Source organism: Triticum aestivum, chromosome 2D, assembly GCF_018294505.1.
Source record: "Triticum aestivum cultivar Chinese Spring chromosome 2D, IWGSC CS RefSeq v2.1, whole genome shotgun sequence".
Lineage (NCBI taxonomy): Eukaryota > Viridiplantae > Streptophyta > Magnoliopsida > Poales > Poaceae > Triticum > Triticum aestivum.
Genome location: NC_057799.1, coordinates 605378389 through 605396116, shown reverse-complemented (window position 1 = coordinate 605396116; position 17728 = coordinate 605378389). Strand labels below are relative to the sequence as shown.

The window sequence follows — 17728 nt, the reverse complement described above, 5'->3', positions numbered from 1 at the left end:
GGAAAACCAACGCATGCTCAAGGGGTAGCACTGGGGCATAGAGATCACCTGAAGACAAAATATACATGCAGTTGACAGTGCACATTTCAACTCCTTGGAAGGGAGACCACTGTGATGCTTCATGCACTCTTGAAACTACAATGCACACTAGGCATTCTGGACCATTTAAATTAAATAAAAGAGTAGCAAGACACAGTGGGATACATTTGCAGAATTGCACACACATAAAACAGAACAAAGAAGAAGAAGAAGAAGAAGAAGAAGAAGAAGAAGAAGAAGAAGAAGAAGAAGAAGAAGAAGCAACATGCTGGGACACACACCAACATGTTGAACAACAATGTATGCATACTCAAATGCTCATGTCATTTTCCACCTACAATAGAAATGGAGAATTTCTCTTATGACATGGACTACCATGGACCCCTTCCTTCCTATACCGTGTTTTGCTAATTAAATCTCTCTATGTTTGCTCCTTTGTTTGCTTCTTGCGTAGTCTGCTTTTGCTACTTAATTAGCCGTAGCTTTCTTATTTGTTTGTTTAGTCTTCGTGGAACACTTCTCAACTGAAATGTTGATTTGTTCTTTTAATCTATTTCTTTTATACATGAACAATAGAATAATATCAATAGTGACATTTCGAAAGGAGAGCCACCAATAAATTAGGCTTTTTAGGTGCACTAGCCTCCAATTTACTGACCAATAAGTCGTGATATTGACACCTTTTAATAATAACAATAGTAATACATCAAGCATCTTCCGTACACAAATCTTCGAACCCCAATTCGATTCATAGAACAAGAAACAAATCAGTTCTTTTTTATTTTGAAATGTATGAGGAGGATATTGTTCGCAATTTTCAAATCAGGTACGCTATCCATAGCTGGATCTGTCATTTTAGTTTATCAAGTTGTGGATGGAGGTTTGATTTAAAAGTGTGTGTCCAGATCGCCTAAACAAAGATGTATGATATACTATATGCTACTTGCATGTCATGATTATTTTTCTTCACAATTTTAAAAGGTGAACGCTCCACCCACCTTTGGTACACGATCATTGGCCCAGTTGGTACGTTGCCTGTTCCATTGATTAATTCTGATACGCGCTCAAGTTGCAATATTTGGTAGTATATATCAAAATCGTTTTCCAACCTGTCACCCAACTAGTGAAATATAGTTCTGGAATCCATACTTTGCACTCATGTGCTCACTAATCAGCTCATCGACAATTTTTAATTCGCTGACTGAGCTAACTCAGTTCAGTTTTTTTCTGGGGAGTTCAGTTAATTAGACATCGCACATGTCTTGACCCACCACGCGCTACAGCATAAGGTCATGGATACCGTGTGTAGTATGTACTACTACCTCCATCCGGATTTGTTGGGCCTCCTCTTTGTTTGGGCTAAAGTTTTACTTAAAAAATTAACTAATAAAATACAAACTATATGTCACAAAAATTATACGTTTGAAAACCTCTTTTAAATACAAATCTAACAATATATTTTTTTATCATATAATTTATATTTTGTTAGTTTTGTAGATGGTCAAAGTTTGACCCAAAATACGAGTAGGGCAATAAACCCGCACGGAGGGAGTACATGCTTGGAAAATGTGGTCAACATGACGAGGGATAGAGTTGATCGATGCCGTGGGCTTTATTTTCAGAGAGAAGGAGCTGATGGATGATTCTTCTCGGGAGCAAAGAAGTGATGGATGCATGATGATACAACATCATTTTTTGGGTAAACGGGGGGCTTTAGTAATCATCATAAACAAGTTTATAACTCGGTAATACTCCCTCCATCACGACAAGTAATTTAGAACGGAGGTAATATTATCTAAAAACTATGGATCTTTCTTCCTGCTCTAATTCTGGTTCCGCCAGTCTCACTCATCGAGCGATACATGGTGCCGATGTCAGGTTGCGGATGGCTCCGCCTTTAGCTACATTGCCACGCCTGGGTTGCTGGGTTGGCCGATGCTCCCGCCACCTTAGGGGGTTGCCATGTTGGGTCTCTTCACGTTATCGATGGCGGCGGTGTCTCCGAGGAAGCGCTACATGGTGCCCAAGACAATGGTGGATTCTCGACAGAGTCAATTCGAGCATAATAAGTTTGCATTGGTCAGTGCTTCGCCACCTCCGTCCCAAGCGTACTTTGTCATCTCATAGGGTGATGTGATCCTAGCGGGTGTTACCGCACCCATGCAATATTTCTAGGGATCCAGGCGTATCCTCATAGAATATTCTTATAAATCTTAAAGGAGAAAATATCATACATATTTAATATGGAACAAATATATACTTATATTTTTCAAATTTAAAAGGTCTCATTTTGGTTAAACATGCATAAGAAAAATAATATGACATATTTTTCTGCAAAGGCTACACTATTATATAATTCACCAAAAAAGTGTGAAATTGTTAGTCTACTACCCTAGAAGTAATTTAATACAAGGTTAGTATACCCATAAAAGTAGCCATATCATGCGAACCAACCAGTGGTTAAACTGTTAGAAGGATAGTGGTATCCCTAGCCTACTGGGATTCTATTCCTAGACTTGACACTGGTGCTCGTATTTTTCAGGATTTATTTCAGGCCTTTCGTCGGTATGCGTTCAGTGGGAGGAGATATTCTCGTCGACTACGAAGGCGTTTGTAGCGTCTTTGTCGATCTCAAGATGATGTGCCGGCTCAATCTCTCGAAGGCGGGATAGGGTGTGCATGCATGTGTTCATAGGGGTGAATGTATGTGCGTATGTATTAATGTTGCCGTCTGTATTGTGTTCAAAATAAAAGGTAATGATATCATAACTAAAAACATAAATTGAACTTATCACTTTCATTGAGTTCATAAAAATAAATTAGACAAATAACCATCTCAAAATCAAATAAGCTTGATTGATAATAAATGTGTTTAAGATATTTTCATTTATAATCCTTTAACAAATATTTAACTTGATTTTGTTGGGGTGCATCAGACCTAGCAGTAGTGCACTGATAGGACAATACAAGAAGACTCAAGTAGCAAGCTACGTATATGAATCCTCACCCACAAAAGATCTTAGCCAAAAAACCGAGAAATGTATTAGAATCGTGTGGCCAGGCAATGTGGTACTTTTTTTTAGGGATACATGTGGTACTAATAATCTAATATAGCACGACGACTTTCTGACTGTCTACCACAACAAGTTTTGCCCAGCTCTGGCGAGGGGGGGGGGGGGGGGGGGGGGGGGGGCGGCGATGACGATGGCACGCCTTCGGCTCGCTTCAGTGCTTGTAGTCGTCGCTAGGTGGTCTACGAATCTAGATGCAATTTTTATTATTTCTGATGTTCATCTTATTGCCATGATTGAAGATGAATAGATTAAAAGTTTTTTTTAAAAGAAAATCTAGTAATCAAGTCGCGGCAAGCTGAGGGGTGGCCGTGCTTTCTTAGTGGGCTTGCCGAATCAAATTAATAGCCCAAGCCCAGCTTGTCTGCGGGGCTTGTGGTTTGACAAGACCGAATCCAGTTAATAGCGAGAAGACTTGTTAGCCTTCCTGCAGTGTACCTTGACCTCTTGTCCACTGGATCCGGTGAGCACGCCGATGCTGCTCATTTTCACCTTAGTTTCAACAAAGTCGTCGAAGATTGTTCGGGTGTATTTTCTCATTTTCACCTTAGTTTCAACAAAGTCGTCGAAGATTGTTCGGGTGTATTTTATCTAAGCGGATTTAGCCAAATGCCAATCCCAAATCTCAAGCAGCGGATTATGGAAGAAGGGGTGACTTGGACCAAGGCGGGACTGCTCGGCAAACCTGCACAGGATGCAGCGGTAGATAGATAGGCAGCACGGGAGTAGTAGCCATAGTGTCTTGTCGGTAGTGTCGGAAAATCCGGCACGTAAATAACCTCTGTACATAAGACCTTTGGAAGTCTTCCCTTTCATCTTCAATGAATGATACGCATGCTTGTGCGTATTCGAGAAAAAAAGATGTAGCCAAATGCCATCTTAACCTTTCAATTTCAGGTTTCATTTTCATAAGAGGCTTATGTTTCCCCTATGACACTTATATTGATAAGGTCGAGAACCATGCTTATAGACACCGGGTATGAGGATTCATGCACCCTCATTTCGTCATTTACTTATATGTGAGAGTGAAGGTTGGGTTTCCAACTTTACCGATAAGACAAGCGCCTTGGGCTGTGGCCCTAAGATCTAGCAAAAAACAAAGTGCCAAATAATCACAAGCTGCAAATTCTTTGGCGTTGCAAATTTGCGCCTGCAGTTCAAAAAGAAGTGTACACTTCGTGCAAAGAATTTTTAGCCCATCGAGCTCAGAGTTGTGGCTACCGAATCCCAAGAAAATACCCGCAGGGGCAGGGGGGGGACATGGTTACTGCGGGTACCGAAAATTACTGAGCAGATACCGTTCAAAAACTTTAAATGAATTTTGAATTAAAATTTGTTTGAGCTCTGTATAGATATGTATTATACTCGGATTGACCGGGAACTATTGTCGAAGATTTAGTGAGGAGGGGCATATGTGCCAGTAGACCATTGTTGGTTTCGTGTTATGCAAGAATTTCCGCACTAGTTAACTATACCTGCACCGGTCAAATTCAAAATTTTCAAAAAAAATATAAAAAAGGGCGGTACGTACATTTCTAATGGGATAGCAAGAAACGCGGAACTGCGCGGTTACCAAATTTCTCAGGCGGTAATCAAAGCGGTGATCGAGCTAGCCACGACCATTCAAAACTAGCAAAGAGATAATCTACTAATAAGACATCAAGGATATTGGATTTCTGATTCAATTGGATATCAGTATTACTTTCCAAAATTTGATATTGAGTTGATTAGCTATCAATCTTCTGAAATTTACTTTCTATTATTCTCCAAAGTACGATACCGAGTATTTATACGCTAAATATTCCCAATACTATACTACTACCTATTATTGGATCAATTTTAATTGACATTAATCATTTGCATTTGTGTCGATTTTTTGTGTGTAGCAAAAGATTTGGAATTCTTTGCGGGGATCAAAAGATCTGGACTTGATCCATCTGTGCATGCGTTCATATGGGATGGGGTAATTAACAAGGCCATAAATAGCAAGATTTAACTGCCTCCACACATAATGCACTGCTGTTGCTCCTCCTGCCTTGTCTTTCGCTTGAGTCAAGGATCTGAGAAGCTAGCAAACACGCCACCTTGTTCTTCTCGAGAACAAATCAGTTACCCTTTGCCTATATATATTCACCTCGCCATCTCCATCAACTGAACCATCTCTCCCCAGTTCAGTAGAAGAAGGAACATACGTAATATTCATCTTTCTGGAGTACACTGGTGGTCGCCATGGGGAGATTAATATTCATCTTTCTGCTATCCATTTCCCTGTTTGAAGGTTAGATTTCTCCACTTTATCTTTCTCATTCCAGTTTGTAATTCCGGTTCCGAGAAGGTTCTTGGGGTTTATGCGGTGGATCTGTAATCTGTTTTCCCATTTGATGTTCATGTATGTAGGGTGGATGGTCCAGTCGGTTCCCTACGATCATACGGCGAGCCTCGAGGCAAGTACTGGCTTTCCTCTGCCCAAATGGATATTGGATTGGATTTGTTACTCCAAAGAAAGATATTGGATTTGTTTTCCTTCTTTTAAGTCATTTCGTTTGGCATGACAAAAGAGAAAATTAATCAGCTGAGAAAGGTGATTTCATAGACAAAACGGAAATTTGCTGATAACTTTTAAACTGACATGTTGCCTTACAGAATATACCAAGCTCGAAATGTGTCCTTTTTACCTACAAGCAAATTAAATGAATGAGATTGATTGACACGGTGACGGTAAACATTTGTTCTAGTAGCATGGAAGTACATCGTGTTAAAACCCTATAGGTTACCGACGTTCTGGACCAACATTCATAGATCCTATGTACTGGAGTGTAGTTCAACCTATAGACTTGTTTGTAGAAATGGACGGAAGCCGTAAACTAAGAAAACACCATACCAGCTCTTGAGCCACGTTTTCTTTCTAATACTAAATTATTACCATAGTCCATTGTAAATTTGTAATATCCGTTCATGATATTACCTAATAGAGTAGAAGATATGACCAAATCTCTTTTTTCTTCTTTTTCCGCGGAACGTTTTTCATGACAAGTTGTGTTCGCGGAGGATGACAAGTTTAGTTGATGAGCATGACAAATCCGCTTCAGTTTATTTTTTCCCAGGAAATTGCTGTGCTTGCAACTAAATTTTGTCATCCTCGCATCAATATTAATTGCCATAAAAATTGTTGGATTTAGCATATGTCTAAAGCCTTTCCGAAACTGAAACTACTGATTTCCAAAACTGATGAAAAGATCATATATCAAGTAAATGCTGAATTGCATCAACATTCCCTACAAGATCTTGAAAGGAAATACTGAATTGCCCCCCAAAAAAGGAAAGAATTGCAGCTTAGCATCAGAATCAGGATCAGGATTAATCACATGATGATCAGGATTAATCTTGTGCCTGTTTCTGTGTTATCCAGTGCTTGAGCAGCCCGATGAGATCTCTGTACAAAGGCGGCATTTTGCAGAACAGCGAGTTCGACAGCGGGTTGATGGGCTGGCTGGTTCCGCCGGGCGTGAAGGCCGCCGTGAACAGCTCGCAGTCCGGCAACAAGTTCGCCGACGCCAAGAACAAGGACCAGCCGTCGCGTGGCGTCTATCAAAAGATCCACTTGAAGACTAACCACCACTACTCCCTGTCAGGTACGTACTACAATCCTTTTATCAACTGGTTATCACCCACAACAGAAAGTACTACTCCATACTGTATAGTATATATCTGCAGTTCTGAATCTGAACTTGTGACCATATATATATATGGATGGCTCCATGCACGCATATGCAGCATGGTTGCAGGTTTCGTCCGGCACGGCGGTGGTGAAGGCGATCTTCAAGGCCCCCAACGGCGCGTACATCGGCGGCGGCGCCGTCGTGGCCAAGGCCGGCTGCTGGAGCATGCTCAAGGGCGGCATGACCGCTTATTCATCCGGGCCAGCCGAGTTCTTCTTCGAGGCGGATGGTGCTACGGTGGACATTCTGGTGGACAGCGTGTCCCTCCAGCCCTTCACCTTCGCCGAGTGGAAGAACCACACCAGTCTGTCGGCCGCCAAGGTCCGCAAGAGCGCCGTCAAGGTGGTCGCCCGGGGCGCCGACGGCAACCCGCTGGCGAACGCGGAGCTGAGCTTGAAGCTGCTCCGGCCCGGGTTCCCGCTGGGCAACGCCATGACGGCGGAGATCCTGAACATCCCGGCCTACGAGAAGTGGTTCACGTCGCGGTTCACCGTGGCCAGCTTCGAGAACGCGATGAAGTGGTACAGCACCGAGTGGAAGCGGAACCAGGAGAACTACAGCGTGCCGGACGCCATGCTGGCCCTCGCCCAGAGGCACGGCATCAAGGTGCGCGGGCACAACGTGTTCTGGGACACCAACAACACGCAGATGGCGTGGGTGAACCCGCTGGGCGCCGACGAGCTCAAGGCGGCCATGCAGAAGCGGCTGAGCTCCGTGGTGACGCGGTACGCCGGCAAGGTGATCGCGTGGGACGTGGTGAACGAGAACCTCCACGGGCAGTTCTACGAGGGGCGGCTGGGCGCCAACGTGTCGGCGGAGCTGTACGGGGAGGTGGCCAAGATCGACGCGAACGCGACGCTGTTCATGAACGAGTACGGCACGCTGGAGTGGGCCTTGGACCTGACCGCCATGGCCAGCAAGTACGCCGCCAAGATGGAGCAGATCCGCTCCTACCCCGGCAACGCCGGCATCAAGCTCGCCGTCGGCCTCGAGAGCCACTTCGAGACGCCCAACATCCCCTACATGAGGGCGACGCTGGACATGCTCGCGCAGCTCAAGGTCCCCATCTGGCTCACCGAGATCGACGTCTCGCCGAAGACGGGGCCATACCAGGTGGAGTACCTGGAGGACGTGCTGCGGGAAGGCTACGGCCACCCCAACGTGGAGGGCATGGTGCTCTGGGCGGCATGGCACAAGCACGGTTGCTGGGTCATGTGCCTCACGGACAACAACTTCACGAACCTCCCCGCCGGCAACGTCGTCGACAAGCTCATCGCCGAGTGGAAGACGCACCCCGTAGCCGCCACCATGGACGCCAATGGCGTGGCTGAGCTGAACCTCGTCCATGGCGAGTACAAGTTCACGGTGACTCACCCGTCGCTGGAGTCGCCCACCGCGCACACTTTGACGGTGGATGCGGCATCGTCTGCCTTGGAGCATGCCATAGACATCAAGGTGTAGGGATCAGAATTCAGACACATACGCAATACGTAGCTGTCTAATTCTTTAGAAGAATTGTTTAGAGGGAGAGAGTGGCATGCACCACTGCTGCCCGTCTCTGATAAGATGTTTGTGTGTTCTTCTTGCTACTCTCAGGTCTCAGCACGTCAAGCAACAAAAAAGCAATGAATTGTCACCGAGTTTTAGACAATTAATGTCGCATCCTGTCGTCATGGATATTGAAGCGGTGCATGTATACATAAAAACTACCTGCTATACACTCCCTCCGTTCGGAAATAACTGACGGGTTTTAGTTGATAAAACCACGTCAGTTATTTCGAAACGGAGGTAGTAATATTAGAAATACAATATGGCAGGTTAATCTTTATCTCCACCAGTATTTAAAGCATTAGTTCTACATATCCCAACAATCACAAAGATCTACACGTCTCAAATCTAATACACACATCGTCCCAATGCCCCCTGTCTTTGGAAAACAAAAACTGGCTTGCTTTGGCAGACACCCCCCCCCCCCCCCCCACACACAAAAAAAAACGTAGAAGGGCATAATGGGCATACGGAAGAAACGTATGCCCACCTCCTATCATGCCGTATAGACCGACGTCCGTATACCTTGAGGAATGGAAAAAAAAAAGACCGCCGCGCGTGTAGAGGAAAAAAAGGCGTCTGCACGATCTTCTCGCCCGCCCGACGATCACGCACGTTGATCACGTCCATTTTCCAACTGTGCGATCGCTGCCGACTGAACCCCATCCGACGCCGCATCTGAATGTCGCCGCGGATCCGGCCCGCGTCGACCTACGCCGGCGACGTCTACACCGCGGCCCTCGTCTTCCACGTCGCCGCCTTCTTCCATCTAACCCTCGTCTTGCACGTCGCCGTCGGACGGCTTGTCGGCTGCGACTGACCGCGCTGTCGTCCGCTCGCCGCGGATCCGGCCCGCGTCGACCTACGCCGGCGACGTCTACACCGCGGCCCTCGTCTTCCACGTCGCCGCCGTCTTCCATCTAACCCTCGTCTTGCACGTCGCCGTTGTCTATTCCGCGGCCCAAGGTTTGCCATCTAATCTCGTCGTCTAAACCTAGCATGCTAGATGATATGAGTCACACATAGTGATCTAGGGTTTATGGTTGACGTAAACATGCCGTTGCAGCGGCGCCTCCCCGGACGACCGCATGTTGTAGGCAGTTAGAGTTGCACTTGGGCATGATCCACGGTAGAAACTTAACACATGATGAATTCACAATGTTATGCAGTTTGGTGAGTTAGGCGTGTTGCCATGGATGAACAAACCGCATTGACGGGGGATGATAATGGTACTAATAAGGCGACTCGGAATGATAACGATATTTTTAATGAAGATGATGACAGCAGCGACAACGATTCCGTGTCGTCATTTGATATCTTGCCTCCGGAGGATTTTGATCATAATGAACATGGCGCAAATAGTGAAAACGTAAGTGCCGTATATTTTGATTTCATCTTTGAACCTGCAATGTATGGCATGGCTAACTATTTCTCTATGTATACAAATTTGCAGGAAGATGTGGATGTTGACAATGTGGAAAATAGTTTACAGGAATCATTCGCGGATAACTTGAGCCAGGTTCGTAGATAGATGTTGTACATCGATGAATAGTATGAATTAAATGATAGTAATTAACATATATATTTTCATATGAATTTTGTAGGAGGAGTCAGATGGTATTAGCGGTGATCACGATGAGGGGGAGATCGACATTGAGGAGGCTCGAAGGCAGCAGCAAATGGTGGATACACATTGGAAGGTGATGGCTATGACCTTTCGGTCGCAAGATGATGCATACATATTCTATAACAATCACGCCAAAGAGAACGGGTTAAGCATCAGAAAACAGAAGGTCAAACGAGGTGCTTCAGGAATGATACGGTACCGGAGATTTCTTTGCTCCAGGGCAGGTAGAAGGCAGAGCAAGTTTATAACCATGGAGGGCCACAAGCGCAGGCTTAGACCGGAGACTCGTTGCGATTGCGGTGCACATATGGTGGTGAAGCTGGACAGAGAACGTGGTGTTTGGTTCGTCGCGTCATTCGTGGATGATCACAACCACGCGATGGCTAGGTCCGACGAGGTTTGTTTTCTGTGGTCACACAGACAGATTGGAGAAGGCACGAGGGCAGAGATATTGGCGTTGGAAGCGGCCGGGATAAGAAAGCATATAATAATGGACAACTTTATCAGCAGATACGGTTCGTACGATAAGTGCGGGCTTATCAGGAGGGATATTTACAATCTTTGTTGCAGAGAAAAAATGAAGCTCATTGCAAAAGGTGACGCAGAGACGGCAATTGGCATTATGAGGAGCAGGAAGGAGAAGGACCCTGAGTGTTTTTTTAGTATGTGCATGACAAGGAAGGGCGACTGAAGAGTATGTTTTGGTGTGATGCACAGTCGCGGAGGGACTATCAGGACTACGGAGATGTGGTCGTGTTTGATAGCACATATAAGATGAACAGGTATGGTATGCCGTTCGTCCCCTTTGTCGGAGTTAACAACCACCGTTGCACCACAGTGTTTGGATGTGCCATAATTGCTGACGAGACGGAAGGGACATATGTGTGGCTGCTGCAGACATTTATGAAGGCAAACTGTCAGGTGAAGCCAAAGTCAATAATCACAGATGGTGACGCTGCAATGATCCGGGCTATTCGGACTGTCCTTTCAGATGTTTTCCATCGTCTTTGCTCCTGGCATATCGAGAAAAATATGCAGAGGCACCTGCATTACAAGTCACTGGATGAGTTCAGATCGCTCCTATACTATGCCACCTCTCAAGCGAACTTTGAGCAGAGATGGACCGCTTTCTATAATAAGTGGAAGACGGATAGAATTAAAGAGTGGCTTGACAGGATGTACAGGAAGATGAGACTTTGGGCAGCTTCATATCTTTCCGATGGTTTTTTCTTGGTATGCGAAGTAACCAGAGAAGCGAAAGCCTCAACTCCTGCCTTCACCTTCACCTGGACTACGGTATGACAATAGTTAATTTGGTTGTGCATTATGAGAACTGTATAGTTCGCCTGCGTGAGAATGAGGCGTACAATGACTGCGAGGCAAACCAGAAAGAACCACCGTCGGTTACTAAATATAAGGCACTTGAGGAGCATGCCGCCAAAGTATTCACACCTGCTAATTTTTACATCCTGCAAGATGATTTGCACAAGATGGGTCAGCTGGAGATATTTGAGACGCTCGTGGGAATTGAGCGTCAGACATATATGGTGACATGGAAGGATAACCACAAGTTCATGTACAATGTTGTTTATGAACCAGGTAACTCAGAAGTAACTATAACATGCAGTTGTCTTAGGATGGTTCGGAAAGGCCTGCCATGCAAGCACATTCTTTTTGTTCTCCATCATCTGAGCATAACTGAAATACCAAAGTGTTGTGTCCTTCATCGGTTGTCAAAAAATGCGAGAGATGGATTGCCTGTGCAGCGGAAGAGTGATATGTTTGGATGGGGTTGGTCAGGGCCATTAGAGAGAGACCGGTATAGTCAAATAAGCATAAAAACCGTAGAGGCAGCTCATGTTGCAGCAAATGATCCCTTCTTGTTTGACGAGTTGATGAAGTGTCTGGACAACATAATAGCGCAGAAAAAGATACCAGAGGAGGAACTTATAGGAAGTAGAAGGTATGCTAAGCTTAAGAAGGAGGCAAGTCAAGCGCAACAAGTTGAACCTGGTACTAGTGATCCTCAGAAAGTTTCGACGAAGGGTGCACCTAAGAAGGGGCGGTCAAAGGGGGGCCCCGATGTTACAAAGAATGGTAGGCCAAAAGATTTTACAGAGAAAAAGTGGTCCTTTGTGCAGTCCGTGTAGTCAACCAGGTCATAACAAGGCTACATGTCGAAAAAACCAGAAGTAAGATGCTACCTTCTTATTTTTTGTTATGTTGCTACTTCGGTTTTACCAACTATATTTTCTCACCCATATTTTTATGTTATGTTCAGGAATTGGGCGTAGAGAAGCATCTTGCTATGTTGGAAGAATAAAATTGGTCGCACGAGTCTAGTCCGAATAAACTATGTTGTTTCTTGTTCGTACGTGTGTGGCAGAAAACTTTATGTCTCGATTTGTTTATGTGTGATGAAAATATTTATGTGAACATATGTGATATGACACATCATATTTGTTGAATGAATTGCCATCTTATTTGTACTGCTATATGAAAGAGTTCACAGTTTTAATATACTGCGTTTTGTTACTCTACATGTTGCAAAAAACATGGCCGACCGTCGTTGTGCAAAAAAATGCCCGACCGGCAGCTGCTGGACCGCAAGTTGGGATATATTCCCAACCCAAATCAAGCCGACGAGGCGACTCGGGAGGTCCATATCAAGCAGTACTAGCAGAGCAGTTCGACCTGTGTAGCACGCTGGCATATTTAAGCTGGTCCTCTCCCCCGTCAGCTTCCGAGGTGGGACTAAACTCCTTCGTCGGGCGCGGGAGGCGATGGTCACTGGGCCGGGGAGGGGCGAGGCTGGGCCTGTCGTATTGGGCCGACATGGGCCGGGCGGCGACGTTGCAGAAATGGAGCCTCGTCAGCGTTGCGTCGACCGCATGCTGAGCCGGCTCTTATTTAGTCCCACCTCGTCAACGGAAGGGCGCACGACCGGCTTAGCCGCGTCGGCTGGTACTATCGAACTCCTCTGTTACCAGCGCCTTGTCAGTCTCGTTGGGCCTCCTTGTGGGCCCTTGTGGGGTCCGCATCGACAGCCCGAGTCGCCTGTCGGCTAGATTTGGGTTGGTTGCACAGTCCCCTATGGGTCCACAAGCGAAGGTTGGGCTGTTCTTTTTTCTAGTCAAATTTTTTTTGAGCAAACGAGCAGGCGTCCGCCTGCATTTATATGTGCATCTAAGAGCCAACAAACGGCGGCTGGCATTATCATCACATAATAATATTGCACATACAGGCAGTCGTCCGCCTCCATTTATATGAAACTCTAAGAGCCAGCAGACGGCGGTATCATCATCACATAAGCATATAGCACATAGCAGCTGAACATATATTGTTGGAAAATAAATATTGTAGCTAGTACCGACGATGGCACCTTTATTTAGTTGCGGACGTGCATAATCATGCCCCATTACAATAAGAAATGTCTTAATATCGAAATTGTTCCAAGTGCCGTCAACGGCACGTTTATTTAGTTGCGATAATAAGAAAAAGAAGGTCCTCGTAGCCAAAAACCCATCAACGGACTAATTTCTTGTCCATGATCTTCAAAATCTTCTCTTTCACAGTTTCCATCGTGTTGCACTCTGAGAAAAGTATTTCAGCTAGAATGCGTCCCCTTGAAGCATTAACCTCAGCTTGATCAAAGTCAAACATCCATTCATTTCCGTTCCAGTTTTGAATGCATTCCACCACAAATAGACCACAAGAACCTCTGCAAAAAACCGCGAGTCAGGCATTGCTGTGTCAGAGAAGTACTTAGAACTTAAACAGTTGAACATACCTGTCCTCTTGTAACGGCATATCGTACTCATTTATTGGCCCGGAAGATACGTCTGGATGTTCCGTTTGTACAAGGGAGTTCACCTCCAACGTATCTTTAGCTATTTCTGCCCTCTGAAATAAAAATGTGAAGTTCATATGAAGTACATAACTAATTACTACTATCTATCTTGTTTCATGTAAAGAAAGAAGCTTACCAGCTGCCTTATTTTTTTAAGAACTCCCTTGCTGCATTTACCAGTAGAATTTAAAACTTGAAACTCTTTTTTCTTGTTGTGCATGAGAATTGTTATCTAGTGATTTTCTTCCACATGAAAAGGAAAGTATGCCTACAACAAAGTTTATTCAAGTTCTTGGACACACAAATAGTTATGTACTACGAAGGATCATACAAAAGTGAAGTACCTTATCTGTAATGAAATACTCATCATTAACTCTAGACACCATTTTAGTTTGGTTTGTGAAATGCTCCAGAAAATGGTGCTTAGAGTTCTTAACCTTTCCTTCAGCACGAAGAATAAGCCAGTGTGACACCCAAGATGATAAAATGTGACGGTCATCACGAGGATTATGGGTCTGCATATGTTTGCAGTAACTATTGATGACCTGAAAATAACATAACAGCAATACTCCTATTAAAAAATAATAATTAAATATGACATGTACAACTTCGTATATTTGTTGTAATACTTACACCGCCATGCAACCATTTTTTCGCAATGATGGCTTGAAGCATATCAGGTGTACATGTTTCCCCAGCAATTCCTGTCATGTGCACGACAGTTTTCCTACTAAGCTTCGCCGAGTCTGCTAGTGTCTGGATATAAACCTTCGCGGCCTCTATGTGATCCTCAGTAATGTAATCGGTATTAATCATAGCGTCTCTTATACCAAACAAACCAAAAATATAATCAAACAATGAGTAAATAAATTGTGCATGGAAGGACTGAAATATCTTCAAAACAAAGTACCTAACACTTACTTTTCTTTGGACGTTTACGTCCACCGTTCTGCTGGTAAGGTGAAAGAACGTACTTTGACTTTTTTCTCTTGCGTTTCCCATCATTCTCCTTAGTGCCACTTTCTTTCGCATTTTTTATACGTGTGTTCAGACTATCCATACTAATCTCCTCAGATTTATCGGCGCTAGACCCGTCTGACACTGCATTTATATTCTTGGGGGTTGAAGTAACTGCTGGAAAGTCATTCGTGTCTACCGTTGCAAAAGATGGGTCGGTTGAATTACCATTCTACTCAATAACGAAGGGGTCCCCTTCATCTCCTGTACCGGGTGTGTTGAGATGCATACCTTTCTCATGTGTGGACTTCTTCCCGTTCCCATTGGTGAAGGATGCCTCCACCCCGTTGTCCATATTTTCCTTTGCAGGAGTTGATTTTACATCTGGAAAATATTTTGACGGACCATACTTCCTCATCCAGTTTTCACTATGCTCCACAAACTCAACATCACTAAACCCTCTATTTTCTTGAAGACAAGACCTTTCTTCTCTAGCTCCTCCAGTACTATCTGCAATAACACATGGGAAGCATTCAGTACATGCAAACAATATGAATAATCTCATCTAATTTGAAGAACACATCACTAATTACCTCAACACATTTTTTAGGGACAAGGCGAATTTCTTTTTGCATATCTTTGATGCTTTTCATCAGTTGATCTAAGGTAGTGTCCTTGCTCGAGGAAGCCTCGTCTCTGTTATCTTTCCTTTTTCGTGAATGCCCTGTTCTATCAACTGGCTCAGATTCTTCCTCCACAAATTTCCCCTCTTGAGCAATTATTGTCTGTCTGTGCTTCTCACTTATTATGTCATCAACCTGTGCCATGTTAAATCATTTTAAATTACTCCACATTAAAAACGTACCATAACTGCATGCATGCAAACCATAAATACTTACCCTCCCATTCCCGCAGCCGTATGATGTGTCGTACGCGTCACGCTTCATAGCCTCAACTTCTGGCCAGTTAAGCATCAGCGGATACTCATGCGCCAGTGGATCAAATGTCTCTTCATCAAGTGGCTGCACTTTCTCCCAAAACAAGTACTGCATGAACATGAAATATATTAGCAATCTTAACAGTACAACCTATAGTTCGAAATAAAATATATAACATACAATTTACCTGTATGAGGGCAAGGTTTCCCACCGGCCATGTAAATTTGGTAAGATTCGATACAGTCTTCGTGATGCCATCGACGCAAACGCGTAAAGTAAACGCGTTCCAGTTAAATGATTTGATTCTCTCCACATCCTCCACTAACTTGTAAAAAGCATTAGGAACTTCTACCGTGGAGTGTGGTGCAAGAACCGTGCCTAGAAGAACCAACACAATTCGACGCAGGAAATCATCATCATACGTGCCACTAGTAGTGATGTCCTGTATAAGCTGGTCTATCATTATTTCATTCGTACTCGAATCTATGAAACGACTCGGCACCTTCACCTTCGCCTTTAACCCCCCTTTACCTAAAGCTTTCATGGCATCTCTGCCCTTGTTCACTAGGCCAAAAATATCAAACACATCTTTAGCGCGCAATGATATCGCACCGTTTCTTGATGGCATGATGAACCTTTTTCTGTCCAATGCATATGATTTAATAATAAACTTTAGCAAACACTTGCGCATGAGCACACTAGGAATCATCAACATTTGTCCTAGTCTAGTGCTTGCAAAACGCTTTTTTTGCCTAGAGGTCAGTTTGCTAACGAGCAGACACCACTTCTCAACAGAACAGAAAATCTCTCCGTACTCCTCCATCACTACGAATAGGAGCAAAAAATATATTAGCTACTTTACATGTCTAGATGATGAACATGATGAATGCACCGTTCAAAAAATAAAAAATTACCTCCCACCATTACGGCCGTCGGTGGCCGTGGGGGGGGGGGGTTGCTGGTGGTGATGACGACGCCTACGGCGTGCTGTGGAACCGCGGCCGCCTACGTCAGAAACTTCGGGTGACGTGATGTCGACGGACGACCACGGTGGATGGCGTGCTGTCGATCGACGGACGGCGGATGAGGTGTTCTCCAACGGCGGTGGACGGACGGCGGCGCGGCGTCACGGGGCCAGAGGGGGTGGATGGACGGCGGCGTGCTGAAGAGGACAGGGTGAGGGGCGTCAGGGGATCGGGGGCAGATGGCGGCGTGGGTTAGGGCTTGGGGCAGGGCGTCGTGGGTGACGAGGTCATATGGCGGCGGGCATGCCAGGCCCTAATCATGATAGATTTGGTCGCGCCCGCGTCGCCTCTGTCTCCACTGCCGTCCGCAATGATTGGGCTGGGCCCCAGACGACACGGGTGGATTAGCGTCGGGGGGCGGCAGCCATGCTAGTTTAGTCCCACCTCGGCCGCCGAAGGATGCCCCGACCAGTTTATATAGCCGCCTCGGTTAGTCCATGCATGGTCATATATAATATTGTGATATGACTTTACATAACTGCCCGGCAGTACACTTCTGGCAGTGTACTGCCCGGGCAGTTAGGTAAGTCACATCACACTGTTAAATATGTTTATTTTGTCATTTTGTTTATTTTTTTAACTTCACACGAAAAACAAACATCTTTTTAACTTTTTTTTACTCCCCCAAACGTCACGAAACTTTTTCCACACGTTGGCATCACCATCCACAGCATCCACGCCAATTTGCGTATTTTTCCGACGCTCGACGCATTTTCTAGGATTTTCCAGGTCAAAAATCACAAAAACACTGGCCGGACATGACACAACGTCCGTTTTGTGTCCGTTTTCATTCCAACCTTGCGTGGGGGCCTACGTTGGCCGTGCCCACATGCACACACACTTTGGTGCACTTGCATGCATGTGATCAAGTAGCCCCAGTGCAACCAGCTACTTCACGGTCTGCCGGAGAGGGGGTTCCTAACTACGGTTTTTTTCTACTCCGTCAAACGTCAC

General features: G+C 45.0%; 1 protein-coding gene and 1 pseudogene across 1 annotated transcript; one reads left to right on the top strand and one right to left on the bottom strand.

Annotated features, from left to right (window-relative positions):
- Positions 1–2961: 2961 nt before the first annotated feature.
- LOC123056404 (uncharacterized) lies at positions 2962–3083 on the bottom strand (annotated as a pseudogene).
- Positions 3084–5233: 2150 nt separating this feature from the next.
- On the top strand, positions 5234–8513 carry LOC123050349 (endo-1,4-beta-xylanase 5). The gene is made up of 4 exons (XM_044473158.1): positions 5234–5388; positions 5508–5554; positions 6520–6742; positions 6885–8513. Exons 1-4 carry the CDS (start codon positions 5340–5342, stop codon positions 8288–8290), a joined length of 1725 nt encoding a protein of 574 aa, XP_044329093.1. The 5' UTR covers positions 5234–5339; the 3' UTR covers positions 8291–8513.
- Positions 8514–17728: the final 9215 nt, after the last annotated feature.